Here is a 24,281-nt window from a genome sequence, read left to right as displayed (position 1 = left end):
ATAATATAGTACTTTACAAATAAACTTGTGAGATATGGAATTTTTGTGACGAAAATCCCGCTCTTTATTAACAAAAATGTTAATTAATTAAACTTTCGTTTATGTAACGCCCTAGAAGAAAAAACGATTTTTAGCCGGGATTGTGTAAACTTTCTGGTCATAACTAGCAACATCCATTGTTCTTTGCAGAACATGCATCTCATCTTGCAAAAAGGTTGACAGTTAGCATCCAAATTTCGTCATTTATTTAGGTCCCTGGAACACCTATAACCCCTAACCTATGAACATCTGATCACGTGATGGAAATTCACCACAAAAACCTATAAAAGGCCGTTCTTACCCCCTCTCGGGGGAGTCGCTTAACAAACGCAGGACTAACGACATCAGCCCGATCCTCCAAATCTGACAAATTCCAATCTCTGAAGATCTATCTCCAGTCCGCGCTTAAGTCACGACTGTATTTATTTAGTGCCCAAAGTGGATTATACACCGTTTCCAGGAACTCATATATTAGTGCCTCCAGATTATCAATAGACGTTGGGGAACTCTCTCTCTAGAGGTATGGAAACCCGGTGAACTCTCTCTCGCTCTGTCTATAACGGCTCGTTTTGATTTTTCCACGTCGTTAAACTGTACGGCTTCGTATATTTAGTTGCCGCCTGGTTAACCTGCTCCTTTAGAGCGGCATGTTTATCGAGCTAATATTATCTTAGATCGGTCCACCCGTGAGGCCGACACGGCAGATAAACATGGGTTTATCTGTAGAGTTACCAGTACAAGTTTATTTGTAGAGTGTGAAGTAGGTTGTTAGTTTCAGTATAATAAATTGTTATTTTTATTTGTTAAAAAAATGGTAGACTCCTTTACTCGATCCCGTCCCTCACCTTATCGTCGACCCCACATTCTCTCCATCCACTCGCCTGACATTTGAGAGTTAATAGGTCGTCCTTACAGGTGAACGAGAGCCTTACGCCCCTGTATTCACAAACTCCAGTAACTGAATTACTGATGGAAAGTATATACTAATATTTTTGAATCTGAATTTGAAAAAATCAAATATTCAAGACATTTAAAATGAAGTTCTGTGCATGTTCCAATTTGGAAATTTGAAAAAGATCCAGAATAATTATCAAAAACATTAGTCTTTATTTTTTAACAGTAAATCATGTACTGGAGTTTGTTTTATGGTTTCTTAGAGTATTTTGTTTTATTCATGAATTTAGCATGATTATAAAACTTTAGGTTTAAAAACCATATATTATATATATATGGTTTCTATCCTTTAATTCTTTTATGTAATTTTACTTGAAATCTGACTAATTCATTTCTTTTGAGATATGGTATTTTCTATTTGTATCTCAACATTAAGATGAATTTTATAAAATATACAAGAAATGAGAAGCAAAAATATTATATGACACATCAGTTTTAAGTGAATAAATAAATATATTAATTAAACTTTAGTCTTTCTTTCTTTGGAATTTCCATTTCTTTTCATAATGCTTAAACATAATAAAAATAAACTTAGTTTATTTCTGTTATGTTAATGCATTAATGTTTCATATGAATTAAATATAATAAATTTTTTTTCTTTACAGAAATTTTAATTTGATTTTTCAAATATTAACAGTTCCAAAATAACTTATTGAAAACTTTTGCAAAATTTTACACACACTATTCTATCAAATAAATTTTTTATTATATAAACTTAGAAGCTAAGATATTGTAAATTTAAGAAGTTTGGAATAAAAACCTTAATTTATAGTATCTTAATTTTCAAGTTTTATAGTAGCATATTTATAATGCATACTTGAAGCTTTTGACAATTATTGTGTGTTAAATAAATGTTACAAAATTTGAATTATTTCAGTTAAATATTTATCCTAATAGCAAAATTTTTTGTTTCAAATAAAAAAGTTATATTTTCTAATTTCTATATAAAAATAATTTTATTAATGTTTTGAACTACAGCTTTCATAAATTATACGTACTTTTATATTTTTAATTTTTGTTCTGTTTTCTAATCTGTAGATTAGAATGTTTGAAGAAATTAATATCAAAATTTGATTGTTACAACAAAATATTATTAGAGTTACTATTTGAAAAATTTTCATTCTATTAGCAAATAAAAATATAATTTAGTCAATCAAAATATTTTGTTTCTAAGCAGTGATGGCTACAGAAAAAATGGCTAACTCAAAATTTTTAAATATTTGAAAAATTATAAATATGTTTTATTAACATGTGCAAGACAATTTGTATTGCAGATGGTCCAATAAACCACATTTGCCATCATAAATGATTTTAAAAGCATTTTGAAGTTGAAATAAATGTTTTAATATTTTTTTTTTGTGTGCATCAATGGGGAGGACTTAAGTCTCTTAGCCCCATGGATCCACCCATTTCTAAATAAAATATTCTACATCTTATAAAATGCTATTTTTTGTGTTTAAAAAATTTGAAGTTAAAGAATATTTGGTGGTGTCATATTTCTATTACACAGACCGAAAAATTTCTTAATGGAAATATGATTCAATTTTGTTTGGAACTGGAAATGTAAGAGAATAATTTTAATTTTATGATCATGAAATAGAAAATACAGGACATTAATTTAAGTTATTACAATATCTATATAAGAAAACAAAATGGTGAAAATTGTTCAATTAATCACATCACAGGTTAATAAATATAATTGAATATAACTGAATTTCTTTTAAACATATTACAAGTATATTGTACACATACATGCACACACACACACACAGGGGATGCAAATGTTGGTGATCATACTATTATTTTTATCATCTTTTATTAGTTTGTATTCCTTATTTGTGATTTAATTTGTACATAAAAATAAATGTTTTTTCTTCCTGTATGTTTTTTCCCCATAACAACTGTATATCTACTTTTGCATCCCCTTGTATATGTTACTTATATTTTCACAAAGCAAATGAAGGATGATGATTTTGTTGAGAAGAAAACAAAATAAAATTTATTAAATAAATTGAAAATAACAAGTTAAAAGAAACTTAGAATGAATACTGAAATCACTTAGTTCTCTTCTATAAACATCTTGATGTAATGATGTAATGAAAGTAAACTTTTATTATGTTTAGAAAATTAATAAAATATTTTCAAATTCAATTAAAATGAAGTAAAAAAAAATTTTTAGAAATTCTAACAAATTAATTTAAATTTTATTCTTAGAATACAATTTAAATTAATTTGTTAGATATCATATGGGTATCAAAAATAGTTTGTTCAGCATTCAACTTGTTAGAACTAACTACAATATTTATGAATATCTAATTTTAACACAGTACTAAGTATAAAAAACTAAAATATATATTTCTGTAATTTAAACTTGATTCAATGTCTGTCTGTTTATCTAAATATAAATGTATCCCAGAAATTTATTGTATCAATATCAGAATATTATATTNTTCTTAGAGTATTTTGTTTTATTCATGAATTTAGCATGATTATAAAACTTTAGGTTTAAAAACCATATATTATATATATATGGTTTCTATCCTTTAATTCTTTTATGTAATTTTACTTGAAATCTGACTAATTCATTTCTTTTGAGATATGGTATTTTCTATTTGTATCTCAATATTAAGATGAATTTTATAAAATATACAAGAAATGAGAAGCAAAAATATTATATGACACATCAGTTTTAAGTGAATAAATAAATATATTAATTAAACTTTAGTCTTTCTTTCTTTGGAATTTCCATTTCTTTTCATAATGCTTAAACATAATAAAAATAAACTTAGTTTATTTCTGTTATGTTAATGCATTAATGTTTCATATGAATTAAATATAATAAATTTTTTTTCTTTACAGAAATTTTAATTTGATTTTTCAAATATTAACAGTTCCAAAATAACTTATTGAAAACTTTTGCAAAATTTTACACACACTATTCTATCAAATAAATTTTTTATTATATAAACTTAGAAGCTAAGATATTGTAAATTTAAGAAGTTTGGAATAAAAACCTTAATTTATAGTATCTTAATTTTCAAGTTTTATAGTAGCATATTTATAATGCATACTTGAAGCTTTTGACAATTATTGTGTGTTAAATAAATGTTACAAAATTTGAATTATTTCAGTTAAATATTTATCCTAATAGCAAAATTTTTTGTTTCAAATAAAAAAGTTATATTTTCTAATTTCTATATAAAAATAATTTTATTAATGTTTTGAACTACAGCTTTCATAAATTATACGTACTTTTATATTTTTAATTTTTGTTCTGTTTTCTAATCTGTAGATTAGAATGTTTGAAGAAATTAATATCAAAATTTGATTGTTACAACAAAATATTATTAGAGTTACTAGTAGTTTTAAACATATTTGAAAAATTTTCATTCTATTAGCAAATAAAAATATAATTTAGTCAATCAAAATATTTTGTTTCTAAGCAGTGATGGCTACAGAAAAAATGGCTAACTCAAAATTTTTAAATATTTGAAAAATTATAAATATGTTTTATTAACATGTGCAAGACAATTTGTATTGCAGATGGTCCAATAAACCACATTTGCCATCATAAATGATTTTAAAAGCATTTTGAAGTTGAAATAAATGTTTTAATATTTTTTTTTTGTGTGCATCAATGGGGAGGACTTAAGTCTCTTAGCCCCATGGATCCACCCATTTCTAAATAAAATATTCTACATCTTATAAAATGCTATTTTTTGTGTTTAAAAAATTTGAAGTTAAAGAATATTTGGTGGTGTCATATTTCTATTACACAGACCGAAAAATTTCTTAATGGAAATATGATTCAATTTTGTTTGGAACTGGAAATGTAAGAGAATAATTTTAATTTTATGATCATGAAATAGAAAATACAGGACATTAATTTAAGTTATTACAATATCTATATAAGAAAACAAAATGGTGAAAATTGTTCAATTAATCACATCACAGGTTAATAAATATAATTGAATATAACTGAATTTCTTTTAAACATATTACAAGTATATTGTACACATACATGCACACACACACACACAGGGGATGCAAATGTTGGTGATCATACTATTATTTTTATCATCTTTTATTAGTTTGTATTCCTTATTTGTGATTTAATTTGTACATAAAAATAAATGTTTTTTCTTCCTGTATGTTTTTTCCCCATAACAACTGTATATCTACTTTTGCATCCCCTTGTATATGTTACTTATATTTTCACAAAGCAAATGAAGGATGATGATTTTGTTGAGAAGAAAACAAAATAAAATTTATTAAATAAATTGAAAATAACAAGTTAAAAGAAACTTAGAATGAATACTGAAATCACTTAGTTCTCTTCTATAAACATCTTGATGTAATGATGTAATGAAAGTAAACTTTTATTATGTTTAGAAAATTAATAAAATATTTTCAAATTCAATTAAAATGAAGTAAAAAAAAATTTTTAGAAATTCTAACAAATTAATTTAAATTTTATTCTTAGAATACAATTTAAATTAATTTGTTAGATATCATATGGGTATCAAAAATAGTTTGTTCAGCATTCAACTTGTTAGAACTAACTACAATATTTATGAATATCTAATTTTAACACAGTACTAAGTATAAAAAACTAAAATATATATTTCTGTAATTTAAACTTGATTCAATGTCTGTCTGTTTATCTAAATATAAATGTATCCCAGAAATTTATTGTATCAATATCAGAATATTATATTAAAAAATAAAAATGTACACTTTAAAATTGTTTAAATTAATAAAAACTTACAATATCTTCTATTATTTCTTTGATTGCAGAAACTGTCAAAATAAATATCAATGGAACTGCTGTCGTATACCTTCCAGTAGGAGATACATTTGGAATTTGCTGAAAAATAATGTATTATTAAATGTCAGTATTGATTTAAATTATATACATTAAATTTTAATATGCTATATAAAATTAATTAAACATAAAAGTTATTTCTTACTTGAAGTAGTGCAATAAATAAGAAAAAAATATTTGAATATCTTCTGAACTGTTCAAATAGAAACTTTGGCAGAAAGGAAAAAAAATTATATTTTGCTGTACTGAAATGAAATGAAATAAATTATTAAATTTTAGCAAGTTTAAAACTCAATAAAACAAATTCATATAGTATATTTTGTAATTATATAGATATGTATATAATAAACTCTCAAAGTTAAAAAATTCAAGTGTATTAAAATTCTTTCCTGAATGAAATAAAAAGAATACAGGTAACCCCCATATAACACAGCACTTCTATAGCACCAATTCACTCTAACACGGTTCGAGAATTGGGAACATCCCCCATACAACACAGTGCTTTTATAGCACGGATTCACTCTAACATGGTTCGAGAATTGGGTAAAACCCTCATACAACATAAAATGTAATAAAGAGTGCGTTCTTTTATACTTCCACGTAACTCCACACGAGCATTCTAATTGTTTTCATGGCTACTTTGTATGCTCTTTCTACAATAATCCATTTAATGGTTAAATTTTACAATTGGGACCCTTCTTTTGCCTTTAAAAGCTCATTTTAGAATTATAGATTCCTCCACACAATACTATCAATAATGCGGGCACCACCATCTTTCTTTCACCGTCGTTCCTAAATGCCTACAAACAGCAGTGCACTCCCATTGCAGAGCGACCATTATTAACGAACGCACCCACAAACTGTTCCAGTTGATGATGCTCATGCTGAGATCATCATATAAAATGAATAATCCTCTGGTAAAATATTTACTTAAATAATAAATATTTTACCTATGAAAAAAATGAATAATAAATCTGATTTAAATAAGGATTTAACAGCATGCTTTTTTAATTTTTGGAACCTAACCCCCCTTTTCATACTATTTCTTTGTTTCGTATAACATGAATTCACATAACATGGCAATTTTTTGGAACGTAACTCCCGTATTATACGAGGGTTACCTGTATAGTAAACTTCAGGTGACCAGAAATAGATAAAAATATTTATTATTTAAATAATAAGAAAACTGTATTCTAATTAAACTATACTTATATATATAGTTACATTATAATCCAGTAATTTGTATTATGTTTGTAGTTAAATTTTTAAAATAGCCTGGGCAAAATCTTGCTAAATAATCTTGTACATTCTTAATAGAGAATTAAACAGAATCAACACAACTTTGTTTTGTTTTTATTACAGTCATCAGTAATTATGTATATTACAATATACTTCAATTATTATTGAAATACAATAAAATTTATACAATAATTACTTTTAAATGTAATACAAGCTTTAACCTTTATTCTCATTAATAACTGCATAAATTGTAATACAGGTATCCCTTCATTAATGCAGTTAATTAATCCCTCAATCCTACTAAGTATATCAAAATCATGTTAATCAAAATAAGATATCTAAGTTAAGTAAAGACAGCTGGTAAAGCCATATAAATTAAAACTTCTGCCATGTTTATAAAGAGATTGCCACAATTAATTTCATGCATTAATCAAATCCTGTGTTAAGCAAGGGATATCTGTAATTTATGTTAAATAAAATCAAAAAAATTAAATATCTAAGTAAATTGAATAAATTTGATTATTTATAGACATATTTTAAGTTAATATTCTAAACATGCATACTACTCTTCTCTTCTGATATAATCAAACCTTATTTATCTCGATTAAATGGGATCAGACCCAATCTGGAATAATAAAAATCCAGTTAAAATCAAAATTAATGGGTATTTAAATTAGTCTGAAATTTTATACTGAAAACCCTTTTTAATGTGAGATCCGAATAGCCCCTGGGTCTAATTAACAATTTAAATTATAAAGTTAAATCTTTGTAGTAAAATATTCTTTCATTTTGGTGTGAAATTATCATTTTTCTAACATGGGAAAACTGATAAAACAGCCACTTCCTTTAACGGAAGTTGAAGCACCTTTGTTTTCCACTTATCTATCACAAATCTCACCACACTGGGAATTGTCGACCCCTCAATAATTCCCCTTTTCATCTGTTCACGTGAGTGAAGACAAATCAGCTGATTAGTCACAAATCATGAGATATAGTCAAAGATCTGCATGATTCGGGGAGTACTTCCGAAGATCTCATAGAGAAAGGAGGTATCCCATATTCGCTCCCGAAGGCCAACGCCCTTAGTTAGGAGTACGAAAAGGATCTCAGATAAGACCGACATAATCCATAATTGCTCCACAACACTCAGTCGTATTCAGACAAGTTAATAACGAGTTAATTTAGGAATAAAAGAAGAAACATTTAATCTTGGGCCAAATCAAGACCTCTCCATGCAACGAAGTGAGATCAGCAAGAATACAGATGAACATAAAGATAAAGTAAACTTTGAGGTAGTGTGAATATAAATGAATTTGTGAGCTCTCTCTCTCGAAGCGTATATTTAATTAATCCATTGTCTCATTCGTTTAATTATATTTTGATTTATTCCATTTGTGTAATTTTATTTACTTTTATTTTATTAAATCTTTATTTATTGGATTAAAGAAATGTCTCATCAATGTCTGAATCACATACATATTATCTCCACACACGTGTTAACCCACGTATCTAAATATGATTAACTGGTCTCGGGAACCTGACGTAGGAACAAAGAATTGTGAAATCCTTTAGTTCCGCTTTAAATTAAATATTCAACTGTAAGTGCCTCCGCACTCGAATTTCCTTTGAATGAGGAAAAGCCATTCTTTTTGACAACTCAGAACTATTCTCACGGAATAGACGCCGATTAAGTGATACTCAAGTAATAAACTACTCCGTATCCCCGGCTAGAATCTCACATTAATGATTGAAAATAAACTCACATGATTTACTAACTTGAAAACAATAGGAACATTAAAATTACTCAGTACATATAAACAGCATGTATTTTTATCCTTACAAGTATGAGATGACTTACATAGGTACTGGTACATACATATTGAGGGTGTAAATAATGTTTCAATGATCTCACAAACACTGTAAAAAGTAATAATTTTTCCATAAAATGTATAAAGATTTAAATAGAAATGACTATTCAAACCAATCCAGATATTCTGGAAATTAAAATGAATGGAGTTTTACTGTAGTTATTTAATAAGAACTGCTTACATTTATTGCTTTATTTAATATTTATTAAATAAAGAGTCCTATTGCATAAATATAAATTCTTAAATAATGTAATAATTTTCAATAAAATTTTATTTATTAAACAAAGCAGAAAAAAAATGAAGAAAAGTTAATTAAAGAAATGTCACTTAAACTGTTTCATATAGCTTGTCAATAAATCATAAAATATTTTTCAAAAAAATAAAATTATTATACAGAATATTAAAGGTTATGCCATCATAATCTTAATTATTTGATACTGCAACATAACATATCAAAAACTAAAAATAAAAAAAAATAACTAAATCTAGATATTTTAAATATTCTGAATACAAATACTGTAATTTAAAAAACAAAATAACCACATAAATACATGTTGAACTTTCCACATGTGATAAATAAGATATTTTATAAATTATTATTTAAAAAATTAGAATTTTTTTAATAAAAAATTTTCTGAGAAATGATTCAATTTATGCTGTTTAAAAAAACTTTCAACTGTTATTGAACCAAAAAATCATACACCAAAAATATTTTTAGTACTATTCAAGTGCCAGCTTCTTAACAAACAAATGATCAATAATTTAACAAAATATTTTCAAAACAAATTCTGCTATATAATAAATTGAATAATCTTTTTCCTTATTAAATGTACTACATATGATTTCGAATAACTGTCAAATTTAATAATGTATCAAACACTAATTTAATTAATTACCAGATCAACTTAAACTATAAAATATAGAAAAAATAATTTATCCATTTATTATTATTATTATTATTATTCAGTAAATATTTATTTATTTCATTAAATTTACAGGAAAAGTCTGGATAAATATTATTAAATGCATTTAAAAATAAAGATCCTTCATATTCAAATAGATTTACCTTATTCTGTTTGAACAAAATTTTTGTTTCTGTGGTGCATTTATTGAAATAACTCTATGTTCAGTAATGTCTGGCTGTTCAGTAATACCTGAAGTCTGATCATCATCATCGTCATCTGAAAAATATGATCCCTTTAATTATTCTGAGCAATTTTCTAATAAAATGCAGTTAATGTAAAAATTTATTTTGAAAAAATAATGATTTTGGGCATTTGACCTTGTGGCATTTTGCCACTTCCAGACTACCTTCTATTAACTGGAGGATAGCCAATAAGGTTAATAAAAACAGCTGTTTAAGTATACAAGTCATTCTTTTTCTCATAACAGAAAATGTTTAAAACAATTCTAAAGTACATAGAATGAAATAAAATTATTTCATTGTTAATTTAAATATTACAATTTTAAATTATTATCTATTTCTATTAGGTCTTGGATATTTTAAGATAATAAGTACTAAGTATATTTATACATTTTTAAATATTTAAACCTTCTCAATATATAGATAATAATTGCATAAGTAAATATCTGAAATATAGAAATAATATTCAATAGAAATTCACTTATAGAAATTTATTTGCCTTTAATTAAAAATAGATTAACTTCTATTATACATAAATTTAATATTTTAAATTAAATATTTCACATAAATTTAAAGTATTTAAATCTATTATTTTAATTTTAAAAAACTAAATTTCAAATCCATATAATGTAAAGTTTTCATGCAATTTCATTCAAACATTATATTAATGAAATATAAAACACAGCTGTTAAATAATTGTAATGATAAACAATTCTAAACAATGACATGCAAATTTTTTAAAGTATTATTTACTACTAGATTCACACAGTTTGGATCAATATTTAATATTACAATATATCAGAAATATGTTAAAGAAGTTCTGAAAATGTCAAAAATTATTTTCCAATTAAGCTAACTATTTATTATGAAAATTCAGTTCAGAAAATTAAATAAACAAATTATATAAAATTATCTATGATTATAAAATAATTCTCCTTACATTAAATTTTATTTTCTTGCAGAATAAAGCTAACTTAAAGTCTGAAGCTTTTAGAAGGAAAATAGAAATTTACTTTAATAACAGATATTCTATTTATGTTTGTAACGTACAAACTAAAATAGTTATAAATACATGACAATAATTTATTTTTATCGTTAATACTCTACAAATAAATCCTTATATTTTATTTTAAGCAAAAAAATATTTTTATCTTAATTTTTTCATTTGCAGATTTATATAAAATATTGAAATTNATTAGAATTTACTCTGTATAAAAAACATTTTATACAGAGTAAATTCTGATACATTATTAATAGGAAGATAAATAAAACTGTAAAAATGCTATACAAAGGGAACAAGCCAACATTTATTAACAGAAAATTTTTTTGGGGACTTCCTATCATACAGATGATCTAAATCCTGAAAAAACATTATCTGTTAATAAATGTTGACTCCTACATTTTGTATAGTAGTTCTACAATTTTCTTTGCTTCTACATGCAGTTGATAAACTTCAAAACTCTCTCTTTCTAGTTAAGCAAAGAAACAATATATTTTATAAAAATAATATCACTGTATACTTAGGAAACAGTACTTAGTGTACAGAATAATTTATGCTCAAAAAATTCAAAATCATTAATTTATCTTAAACAAATTATATGCAAATGCCTTTCATTTATTAATTCATCATAAAAGATGAATAATAAAATCCCTATAACACTAATGTTCTTCAAATTTAAATGAGCTAAATACATCCAATTCTGTTAGTATATAGACTTTTAAACACAATTTTGATTTAACATGGTCTGGAAAATAACTCAATTCTCTCTTTACAAAATTTGTTTTGATCTAACATGTTTCAATAATTTGTCATTTTAAATATTTCATTTCTAAGATAAAATATTTACTTCCTTTTCTAGAAAATTGCTCTTTCTAAAGAAAAGTTCTTAGAATTTGCATTTAACACACATGCTGAAATAAATTTAAAAATTTGGCTGTTTTTTATTACTTATTTGAAAATGTGTAGTGATAATCAATCAGTCTTTCATTCTGACTTTATCCCATGATTGAAGCAGTCATAAAAATTTAATTTAAAGTCTGATGTATGTATAATTGCATTTCTTCTGATTTCCTTCAATATGGTGTCCACCAATGGCTAAGTAGATAATACCACTCAATACATTCAGTTGGTTAGAGTTCACACATGACCAATAACTGGCCATGTGGAGTTTACTGAATTTTCTTCATGTGTCTAACAACTAAATAAGGGCCAATTTCTCAGAAAATTTCCCTCTCCTAGGCAGATGTCCACATACTGCATTACTGTATCCCATCAATTCAATCCAATCCTTTCAATATGTAGTAGTTTTTCTATGCCTATACCATTTAGTGTTAAAGTTAGTGTTTAATTATATTGTGTTTAATTGAAAAAGGCAAATAAAACAAAATTAAAATTTTATACAAACAAATAAGAATCTGGCATGAGAAAATAATTATCAGAAAATTTTAAAAACACTATCTATTGGCATTAATAAAGTGCTTTATTAATGCCAACAGACAGTACTCTTAAACTTCTATTTGTGTAAACAATATATATTTATTAAATTTTGCTAATAAATTAATTGTAATTGTTCCTCTGATTTATTAACTAAACTTGAAATATTTTGTTTAAATATATTCTATTTTATTAACTCATTTATTGTATTATTCATACCAGCTATAGGCTGGAATCTTCCTTTTTTCCATAGGGACAATATTGTTTTCTATACTTTTATTTTTTTACATAATTTTTCAGGAATGTATTTATCATATAAAGACAGAATTGAGCATATATATAATACATAATGAGAAAAACAGATTTTTCANATAAAAATTTAATTTAAAGTCTGATGTATGTATAATTGCATTTCTTCTGATTTCCTTCAATATGGTGTCCACCAATGGCTAAGTAGATAATACCACTCAATACATTCAGTTGGTTAGAGTTCACACATGACCAATAACTGGCCATGTGGAGTTTACTGAATTTTCTTCATGTGTCTAACAACTAAATAAGGGCCAATTTCTCAGAAAATTTCCCTCTCCTAGGCAGATGTCCACATACTGCATTACTGTATCCCATCAATTCAATCCAATCCTTTCAATATGTAGTAGTTTTTCTATGCCTATACCATTTAGTGTTAAAGTTAGTGTTTAATTATATTGTGTTTAATTGAAAAAGGCAAATAAAACAAAATTAAAATTTTATACAAACAAATAAGAATCTGGCATGAGAAAATAATTATCAGAAAATTTTAAAAACACTATCTATTGGCATTAATAAAGTGCTTTATTAATGCCAACAGACAGTACTCTTAAACTTCTATTTGTGTAAACAATATATATTTATTAAATTTTGCTAATAAATTAATTGTAATTGTTCCTCTGATTTATTAACTAAACTTGAAATATTTTGTTTAAATATATTCTATTTTATTAACTCATTTATTGTATTATTCATACCAGCTATAGGCTGGAATCTTCCTTTTTTCCATAGGGACAATATTGTTTTCTATACTTTTATTTTTTTACATAATTTTTCAGGAATGTATTTATCATATAAAGACAGAATTGAGCATATATATAATACATAATGAGAAAAACAAAGATTTTTCAAGTTTATAAAAAATTTATTTTTAGTTATTTATTTAACAAAATAAATTGTGATTTCTCAAAAGTATATTTGAAAAATAAATTTATAATAAAATAACTAAGAAAAAAGTATATTACATATATGCATTATTGATAAGTAAAAAGGATTAGCTGCAATAAATAATTTTTCAGTATCTATTTATAAGATTTTTTTATTAAATTATCTTGACATGATATTAAAAATTTATAACTTTTTGAATGTTTTAAAGAATTGATTAATTCTTCACATTAAGATTTCACATGAAATAATTTTTTTTTCGTAAACGTATAATTTAAAATTAATAGAAAACTAACAAAAATGATTCATTCATATTTGATACAGAACACTTAATAGTTCTATTTAAAATTTTATGAATTATATTAATTAACTACAAAACAATTTTCAAATATTTTAAATCAATGATTTTTCTATATAAATTATACATGTATATGAATAATATAATAAAAATACATATAAGATTAAACAAAAAATACTAAAGAAAAACTGAGTTATTATTATTGCAATGTTGATACATTAGAAAACATTTGTAGAGAATAGTTTTTTTTTAATATCAAATCTCTAAAACGTGCAATACAAAAGCTTTTCAAATGCTTTCTTACATCAGAATTTTTAAATGCATAAAAGAAAATAAAGTTAAAAAAAAAAATCAATAACTCTACAGGTCTGTGGAATATCTATGTTATCTGCTTTCAATTTAACATTACTTTACTACTGCAAAAAATATATAGCAAAGAAATTTATACTACTAAAACAATCCAAACTAAAAAAACTCCATCTAGCAGCTTTATATCACTTTAAATTATTGAATAAAAAGTTACTAATACTTTTAAATATATTACCAAGACAATGTTTTATATCTTTAGAAAAATCTGACAAAGAAATATATAAAAAAAAATTTTTTTACAAAAAATTAAGCATCATTTAATAAATAAATTCAAAACTCCTTAAAATAGATTATTTTAAAAATAAATAATAGCTAGTTAAATGTATTAAGTATCAATGATAGCAGTTCTAGCCTTTTCCAACAGGAATATTTTATTTATCAAATGTTTTCAGATGACTGGACAGCCATCCTCAATATTAAGTATCACAGAGTTATAATAAAAACAATTGATTTTAAAATGCAGAAACAACAAATGGAGTGTTTATTATTAGAGTTATGAATAAATAACCTTATACATAAATATAATGAATATAATTCTCTTTAATATTATGTAATTCTTAATAATAAATATGCTATGAATATTTACAGTATTTGTTTTATTAGTAATTAAATTTAAACTGTGATCTATTATAAATATTACATATAGTTTGTTTTAATTGTATATATATTTATGTAAAATTGACTAATTCAATTATTTAAAAAGTTTTAATTTAATCGTGCATTTGAAATGTGTAATTAAATTTGGAATAATGGTAAACTGTATATATTACACAACATTAATACTTGATTAACATGCAAAAATTATACTGTTCAAAAGCATTAAATGAATTAATAAATAATTTTAAAATAAAATTAATTAGATAAAAATTGTATTTATCATAAAAGGCTGAATGAATTAACTTTTTTTCAAGTTCGTTTTAAATAAATATTGATACGAGCTGCTTTTATGCATTTGAAGCTAGAACCACTTAAAATGACTAAGACTAAAGGCCGTTTGAATATCTGCTAACCAACGTTCCAACCGACCTCATTGTACCTGAAGAAGGCCATTCAAAATGGCTGAAAACATTTGTATTTAGTGATTAAACTGCTAGAAATGAAGTGAGAAAGGTTTTGTCTTAGTCATTACAAGCTGCCATCATTTTTTGCTGGATACCTGGAGGAGACTGAACAAAACTGGCACAAAATAAATCAATTTTATTATGAAATAAATAATGATGCATTCCAAGCAATCATGAATGAATGTATATACTAACTATGTTTAGTACCAAGATTTTTACTAATATTAATACAAAGTAGTAATAAATTAATAATACAGAAATTGTAACTTATTTATTTATAGCCAAAATTGACAATGCAATTTTTATATATTGGGTTGTTCGAAAAGTAAGTTCGTTTTTTCCATAAAAAAAACACACTATTTTTATAATAAATAAATATTTTATTGAATTATATATCAACCATTTTGGTCAAATAACTGTTGTCATTGTTTCTGGTAGTAGCATGATTTCACATTCATAAAAGTTTTGATCGTTGCTTACAAAAAACTGATCCAAGTGATTTTTGACATTGTCATTTCAAGTAAATGTCTTACAGTTAAAAAAAATTTGTATAGACTGGTACAAGTAATAATCTGAGTGTGCTCATCTGGCAAATATAGTTGGTGTGATAGCAGGTCCCATCTAAGTTATAACAGTTTCTGACAAGTTACCAAACTTGTGTGAAATTTGACATTATCGTGGTAAAACACTACACCTGTTTTGTTGATCAATTCTGGCCGCCTTTTCTGTTTGATGATATTACTCAATTTGTTTACTCGATGGCAGTACACTTTCGAATCAATTGTTAAATTGTCTCGTAAAAGCTCAAAAAAAATTTTCCTTAAAATCCCACCAAAGAGAGCATCTCTCCTTAAGAACATGTGGAACTCATATATCAAGCTTTGAAACGAAACCAATTTGTTTCAAGTAATCATAAACAGTTCAATTCAGTTCAAATTTAATCTCTTAGTGATTTCACGTGTTGTTATTCGGCAGTTTGCCTTAATCAGTACCTTTATTTTGTTTTCATTGGCTTCAACTGGCCATCCAGAATGTGGTGCATCTTCAATATTGAAATTGCCAGAACGAAATTTTGTAAACCAGTTTTGGCACTGTTGTTCTGTCAATACATCATCTCCATACGTCACACAATTTTTTTCTAGCTTGAACAGCATTCTTACCTTTTCAGTAATAAAAGAGCAAAATATGCTGAAAATGCTGCTTTCAATCTTCCATATTTGATGGGACACAAAAAATAAACAATTGCACAAAATCAAACAAAAGTTTTTACAAATAAGCCTTAAAATGCTAGCTGTCAAAATATATAATGATAATACGGTTAGAATAAAAATGGCGGGAAAAATATGACTAATCCGTAATGGTAAAAAAAATGAAATTACTTTCCAAACAACCCAATAGTTACTATTTTGATCTTGTACAGCCACGTTGTCAAGGATGCCATCCATTAATACATGAATTGGCACCTAAGCTTTAGGTATTTAGGGCCTTCTCTAGTATGACAGGTCTTTCACCCCTCCTACAGCTGACAGCCTGATCCTGGTAGGGAATACTAAACTGTAGTACCCTATATCCATTTTAAGGGTTTCTATTCACAATTTTTAAAATACTTTTAAAACCAATGGGTCCTATTCCTTGTGGGACCACTATGCTCCATCCTAGTCAATCTTATGAGTAATATGGCTCTGAGTAACACTGTATGCAACTTTCTGTGATGATGACTTTGTTGACGTGTGATGATTGTAAGTCCATCATTGATGGATTAGCCTGAAAATGGTCATACATCTTTGTAAAATTTGAATCCAAAATTGTTTACTATGCCTTCCTTTTCTTGAGAATTTCATAACAAGATGATAAGGCTTTATTTAAACTCCTCCTTACAAAATCACTTCACTCCCAGCAGGATCCATTCTGCAACACTTCAATCAATGAGTTGGCATTAGTATGAACTCATTTAAGAGCATCAGTACTTATTATTTTTACTATACACACTGGTTCATTATCATTCATCTCTTCCTCTCTTTGCACATTTAAATGTTGTATCAAATTTACTAATTCTACTATTAATAGTGCAAATACTAAATGTAAATATAAATATTTGCATTTAGTATTTGCACAAAATATTCTATACATTGTAGAAAAAATTTTTTTGAGATTTTTTTTGAAGAAACTTGAAACCACCTTTAGTGTCAATTGGTGTAAATCAAACTGGTGTAAAATAAGGGTAGCCTGTACATTTATTTTAAATATAAGACAGTTAAAACAATTACATATTTGGTATTGAAGGATTATCATAATTTTCAAAAAACAGATTAAAACAAACAAAATATCATCATCTTAATTATGTGATGTGTTTTGAATAGAAAAAGTGTAAAGATCAAAATAAATATACAATCATAACTTTGATTCTTGTATGAATTTTACATATTAACAATGAAAGCTGAGTTAGAATAGTGGTAATATCCAATTTTCTTCAAAATTTATAAGAGCTCAAAATTAACTAAGGTTAGCCTAATTTTTATTAAAATTATATTTCAAAAATTTTAAATAATATGCTTACTTAATTTTAACAAAAATACATTTAAAATCTGTATGATCTGTTTGTTCATCAAACAAATCATACTTTTTAAATTTACTTGTAATTTAAACCATTAAATTAAAGTTTTCAATTATTATAATGTAATAAAAATACTGTATTTATGTTTACAAGTCTATAAAGTTATAATTAATTTAAAATTAAGTGAATATCAATTTTCACAAAAATTATCTGGAAANTATTCTGCTTTTTTTTTTTTTTTTTTTAAACATTAGACAACTTAATTTTATTGAAAAAAAAGATGAACTGATTTAAATATTAAAGTAAATAAATTGCTGTCAGTTATATTTATATTATAATTATTTGCTGTTAGATTATAAAATTACTTATAAACTGTTATATTGTAGAAATTAAAAATATCAAAATGAATATACTAAAAAAAATTAATTTTGTGATTTTAATGTCATAAAACATCATATTTTTAATTATTAAGAAAACTAATTTTATTATTGAAATACATTTTGATACTTTATATATTTTATGTCTTTTCTCTGAAGACAAGTGACATTTATTGTACATTATTAAGAATTTAAACATATAAATATTAATATTTAACATTAAAAAAAATGTATAAAAGGAATTTTGGTATATAAAAATCATTTCTCTAAAGATAAGATATTGAAATAATTCATGTATAGGAATAAAAATTGAACTAACCCTTTAAGTTAATTATATTCTTAATTTATATAATTCACTATGTTTCTTAATTGAAGTAATTCATAGTAAAAATTAAATAATTGTCATAACTAAAGATTTAAATAAGAATTTGCATTAAGTCTTTAATGAAATTTTTAGCTGATTTCTTAATTGAATTCTTAGTCAACATTTCTTCTATTTTAAGTAGTAATTTATTTTAATATTACTATTCTGTTCTATTCTGACTTCTATTTATAAAATTCAATCATAATTTTAATTAACTAAATAAAATTAAAATTTTATAATTATTTTATGTAAACAAAAATTAATTTAAGTATTTAAACATTAACTTTTAATTAATTATTAAAATAATTCTCTCTTTGCAACATATGTAACAATTAATTTTAAAAATTAAATATTTTTCAAATATTTATTTAGAACATTCTTATGTAAAGTAAATAATTTTAAAAAATGTTTTGGGTATATAAAGTATTGGCATTGAACTAATTATAGAAAATTAAAAATTTAATATTGATTTAAGGCAAATTTGTTTACCAAATTAAGTACATTATAAGATTTTATTTTACAGAAGAAACTTAAATTTACTAAAGTTTAAAAACAGCTTAAATATAAGATTTCTTTTAGCCAAGAAGTAAATTTAACTTTCAATTTAATTTATATATTCGCATAAAAAATTTTAGAGAATAAATTAAACAATCATCAAGGCTAAAATTTCAGCCAACATTTAAATCTAATTGAACTGGTTATTTAAAATTACATCCAATTAATTTTATTGTCATAAATATTAAATTTAGTGTTAATGTTTGGTTTAATTCTGTATGATTAATTATAAGAAAAGTTATCTAATTTAACATTTATTTAAAGATTTTTTATTGTATATTACTTATATAAAGTACAATAAATATCTTAGCATTAATTCAGAAACTATAAAATTACCTTTAAATCAAGATAAGGCAAATACATTTGTTTAATATTGCATCACTTCAATAAAATAACAATTGTATTTAAATGCAAATGTTCAATTAAAATGTAAATTTTAAACATTCTTTCCATGCTTTTACATTTAACTGCAGTGTGTTGTTAAACAAGAATTATATTAATATACAAGCTTATTANCTGTTGTAAAAATGATCATTACAGAAACTTATAACATATCCAATTTCCCCATTAAAATTTATTTATTTAGTTTAGATTCTTCTATTTAACAGAATAGCTCATATATATATATATGTGAAAGATTTATCAATATGATATTGGCAATTTGTCAAGTTTTTTTAACAACTAATCTATTTTAGAAATGTGAAATTTAAATCTTTTATGAAAGCTAATTTAAATTTTCCTACATGAAATTCTATAATGGAGACCTGATGATTAAAAACCTGAATATATGCAAAAAAGTAATACAAAACGACTACTAATCTTAACACTGTGTTGAGTAACAACAATCCACAAAACCTTTTTTATAACAGTGTTGTGTCCTATAACAATCTTCACAAACGTTTTCAACCTCCACCAAGGTCTGCTTCAGGTGGTGACTAAACGGTGTCTCCTCTTGACCGTTGGAACGACGATGCCCGAGATGTAAATAATGCACGTATCATGTTTCACCCCTCTGCTTGTCTCACTTCGAATTCTTCGAATAAGTATCTCCACGCCTGCACGATCATTACTCCATCTTTAAAGTTGATGCAGGTGCCCCCCATGTTGGCTTTATAAATCTCCCAGGCCTCCAGGTGACGGATGTGATCAATATGAAATGCCTGTCTAATTACTTTGGTGTTTTGGAAGTCCGCCTGAATTTCAGGGTTGGTAATGTAGGCCGACAAGGCGGTGATGTGCCTGTTATTTTTAATATCCAATTGATGCTCACGTAACAATTTTTGTGTTGAGCGGATGGTGGAGCCAATGTAAACTAAGTCTCTATGGAATCTATTGCCTGATGGGAATGGATTATACCCCTGGGGCCCTGTTGAGATCTATTGCGTCCTTGGCATTGCACAGTAAAAAAGTAATAATTTGCTTGCATAATAACATAATCTTTCATGATTGCCAAGAAATAAATAAAATATTCTGAACTAATAACGTTATATACTGTATAATATATATAGAAGTGTAACAAAATGATATCAATATCAAATCAAAAACAAATAAGAGATATTTTTAAAATTTTAAAAATTATTGTAAAAATTTACAATTTAAAAAAATATTTAAAAAATAATTATTATTATAAACAAATATTATTTCTTACATTAATATTAATATTATGATTACTCTATTATTTCAATTAAAATTTCTTATACAATTATTCAAGTTCATCCAAGTAACACTAATTACTATATTATATACAGATAAACAATGAATGATCAAAATATTTAAAATTATTTTGATGAACATTTAAAACTTTCAACAAAATTTTCTATTACTTATTATTCTTCAATGTTTTGAATACAGTGGGTGACTGGTTAACGAACAAATCGGATAACGAACACTTTCGCGAAANATTTAACTGCAGTGTGTTGTTAAACAAGAATTATATTAATATACAAGCTTATTAAAAATAAAAATTGCTTAATTATTTCAATAATATAAATTAATTTTTTACAAATTAGCATTTTATAATAAAATTTAATTAATGAAGACAATTTATTTTATTGAGAAATTTTATGTACGGTAATTTAAAAGTAGAAATAAAATTTTATCATTATTAATTGCATATAATTTATATTTTTCTATTTATGTTTCAATAAGTTTATATAATTTATATAAAAAAAGCAATAATAAATGTTTTTAATTCAAATGACTAACTCTGCTTCCAACATAATAAATGGTCAATTAAGTATTATGTAAATACTTTAAAACATTGAGAAAAATTAATCTAAATTATTATAACATAAATTATACATTATATTTTTATATTTCTGTTTAACAAATTTAAAATATTTAAAGAGAGATATTTTAATATTTCATCACTGTAAATAATAAATCCTGAGTATTGATTTTGAAATTGCATTAATAAAATATTTTAAAAATGTATTAAATATGTTACATATATAATATGTTATACATTGATTAAAATTAAAAAAATATATATTTGAAAATATTTTTTTAAAAATAATCATAATAATCATCAATTTGCAACTTGTATGAAGTTTCTGTAAACTTAACTTTTGTAAATAAGTGGTTTAAATCTCAACTGGAATTTTGTTTTTAAAATGAACAAATTTTCTAGCATTTATTTTAAATTTATAATTATATTTTAATGTCAGTTTTTCATATAATCTTTTAATCTTAAGGATCTTTATAAACATAATTTCTTAATAACAAAATTCAAATTCAAAGTCACCAGATTTGAAAAAACACAACAGTTTATTAAGTAAATATTTTCAACAGATTTACTTCAAAAATATTTATTTCTTAAACCATGACTATTTTTTTTTTTTTCACTTTCTTTTGGATCAAATCAAAATGTAATTAAGTCCTTACAACTACATACAATTTTTTGTTTTGTATAAAACAAAACATTACAAATTATTAGAAAAATGAAATATAAAGGATTTATGTAGGAAAAAATTTTTAATATAAATGTTTTTAGATAATTTCTAAATATTTCAGATTACATACTGTAAATCCAATTTAAAGTAATAATTAAGAACTTAGATTTAATTAATCTAAAATCTTATTATTTTGAAGATAAAGTTTACATTATTTACATACACAAATTTTACTATTTATTACTCATAAAGAATAAGTTTATTTTGAAATGTCATAAAATAAAACTAAATTCATAGTTGTTAACTATGATATTTGAGTAGCTTAGCATTCTAATCTCTAAAACAAAAATAAAATATGTTATAATAAATTATACTTTAATTTAACCAAATCAATGAACAAAATACTGCAAGATTTTCTCTGGATTATTATTTTTTTGGATAAAATTTACAAAGTAACTAAACAAACTTCATTTTGAATCTGAATAGAATAACTGTCAATATAATTCAGACTTTAAATGGAAATTAAAATTCAATTTTAACTTAATTAAATTCTACTGGAAATATTTTGCTTTTTAATTTTATTATAACTTCCGAATTTACTGACTGGAATGTATGTGTATACATAATCTGTTAAAACAATGTTTAATGTTTTACATAAAACAGTATTTTAACAGGAATTAATTCTATTCCAACTTGTGATATATTTTTTACATTATAATAGTACAATAATTATTTTTGTACTTATTCTGTTTTTAGCATTATAATTATTATTTTACGTATTGTTATCTGATGAATTTAAAGCTTTAAAATTAAATATTGAAAGTAAACATACAATCAATAAAGAAAACAATAACCTACATTAAAAAAGAAAATAAAGCCTTATTTATAAAGTCAATAAAGTAAATGAAAAAACACAAATGTAAGTTACAGGAAAAAAAAGAGTTGTTTATATTAGTTCACTAAATTAGTAGTCAACAAAAATTCTGATTAAAATTCTCAAAATATTACAGAAAGAGAAAGAGAGAATTAAGTGTAATACTAAATTCTTTAAAATAAAATTATGAAATACTAGCTGTTACCCACAACTTCAGTCGGATTTTGCAAGCAATCCCCATTTATATTCAGTATTTCAACAACCATAGTAATTGTTATATAACACCTACCACTGAGAATAATGAGAATTGCTGAGAATCAAACAAACTATTTTCAATTTGATCAATTTTCTGGAACATTTACAATCGTTCTATAATCAAACCAATATGCAATTACAAATTCGAATTTAAAACAGTTTGAACATTTGATTAAAATATCAAAATATATAAAAATATTTATAAAAATGTCTGAAATGTTATCAATTTAATACACCTAAGTACTCAATGAAGACTAAATGTAGTTGAATACAAAAAAATTGCATCTAAAATAGTATAGTAGAAGCTGTTCTTCAGGTTAAGCTTTAATCCTCTCCCTCTACCCCGCGGGGGAAATTTCAAAAAATCTCTTCTTAGTGGGCATTCTCATTGCATACCTTACTAAAACGTAGTTAAGAACAAAAATAGTACAGTAAAAGCCATTCTTTAATCCTTTCCCTCTCCCTGTGGGGGAATTTTGAAAAATCCCTTCTTAGTGTATGTTTTCATGACATACCCTAATTGTGTACAAAATTTTATCCCTTTAGGTTCAGCGATTTACTCTGGGTGATGATGAATCAATCAGTCAATTACTCACTCAGTCAGTCAGTCAGTACAAGTATTTAATATTTAGATTATAATTAAATATGAAGTATAATCTTTATTTTTTTATAATGTGCTATTATAAGTAAATAAATTTGTTAATCACCTTAAAAATCATCAATAAATATAACAACTGTACAGGTAACCCCCGTATAACACGGTAGTTACGTTCCAAAAAATTGCCATGTTATGCGAATCCGTGTTATACGAAACAAAGAACTAATACAAAAAGGAGGGTTAGGTTCCAAAAATTAAAAAACATGCTAGTATATTTTCATAATTAAGATAAATTTCTTCATTAAAATTTTTTTAAGTGATACATATTAATATAAATTAAACAATGTTTTCTTCGTCATCACTAAAAACACTATTAATTAACCGAGAG

The 24,281-nt window shown here is 24.5% G+C and overlaps 1 protein-coding gene across 1 annotated transcript in view; it reads right to left on the bottom strand.

Annotated features, from left to right (window-relative positions):
- LOC111617359 (probable phospholipid-transporting ATPase IA) overlaps positions 1-24,281 on the bottom strand; it is a 231,157-nt gene that overhangs the window by 118,669 nt on the left and 88,207 nt on the right. Inside the window, exons 2-4 of the mRNA XM_023358665.1 lie at positions 9,992-10,106; positions 5,964-6,063; positions 5,762-5,860 (exon numbers count right to left, since the gene is read on the bottom strand). Of these exons, the coding sequence (XP_023214433.1) occupies positions 5,762-5,860; positions 5,964-6,063; positions 9,992-10,106 (314 nt within the window). The remainder of the gene's footprint in view (positions 1-5,761; positions 5,861-5,963; positions 6,064-9,991; positions 10,107-24,281) is intronic.

The sequence above is a fragment of the Centruroides sculpturatus genome, unplaced genomic scaffold (genome assembly GCF_000671375.1).
Source record: "Centruroides sculpturatus isolate CEXI.00-Female unplaced genomic scaffold, Cexi_2.0 scaffold118, whole genome shotgun sequence".
NCBI lineage: Eukaryota > Metazoa > Arthropoda > Arachnida > Scorpiones > Buthidae > Centruroides > Centruroides sculpturatus.
Note: the sequence above shows the minus strand (reverse complement) of the source record. Positions and strands in the feature narration are given on the sequence as shown.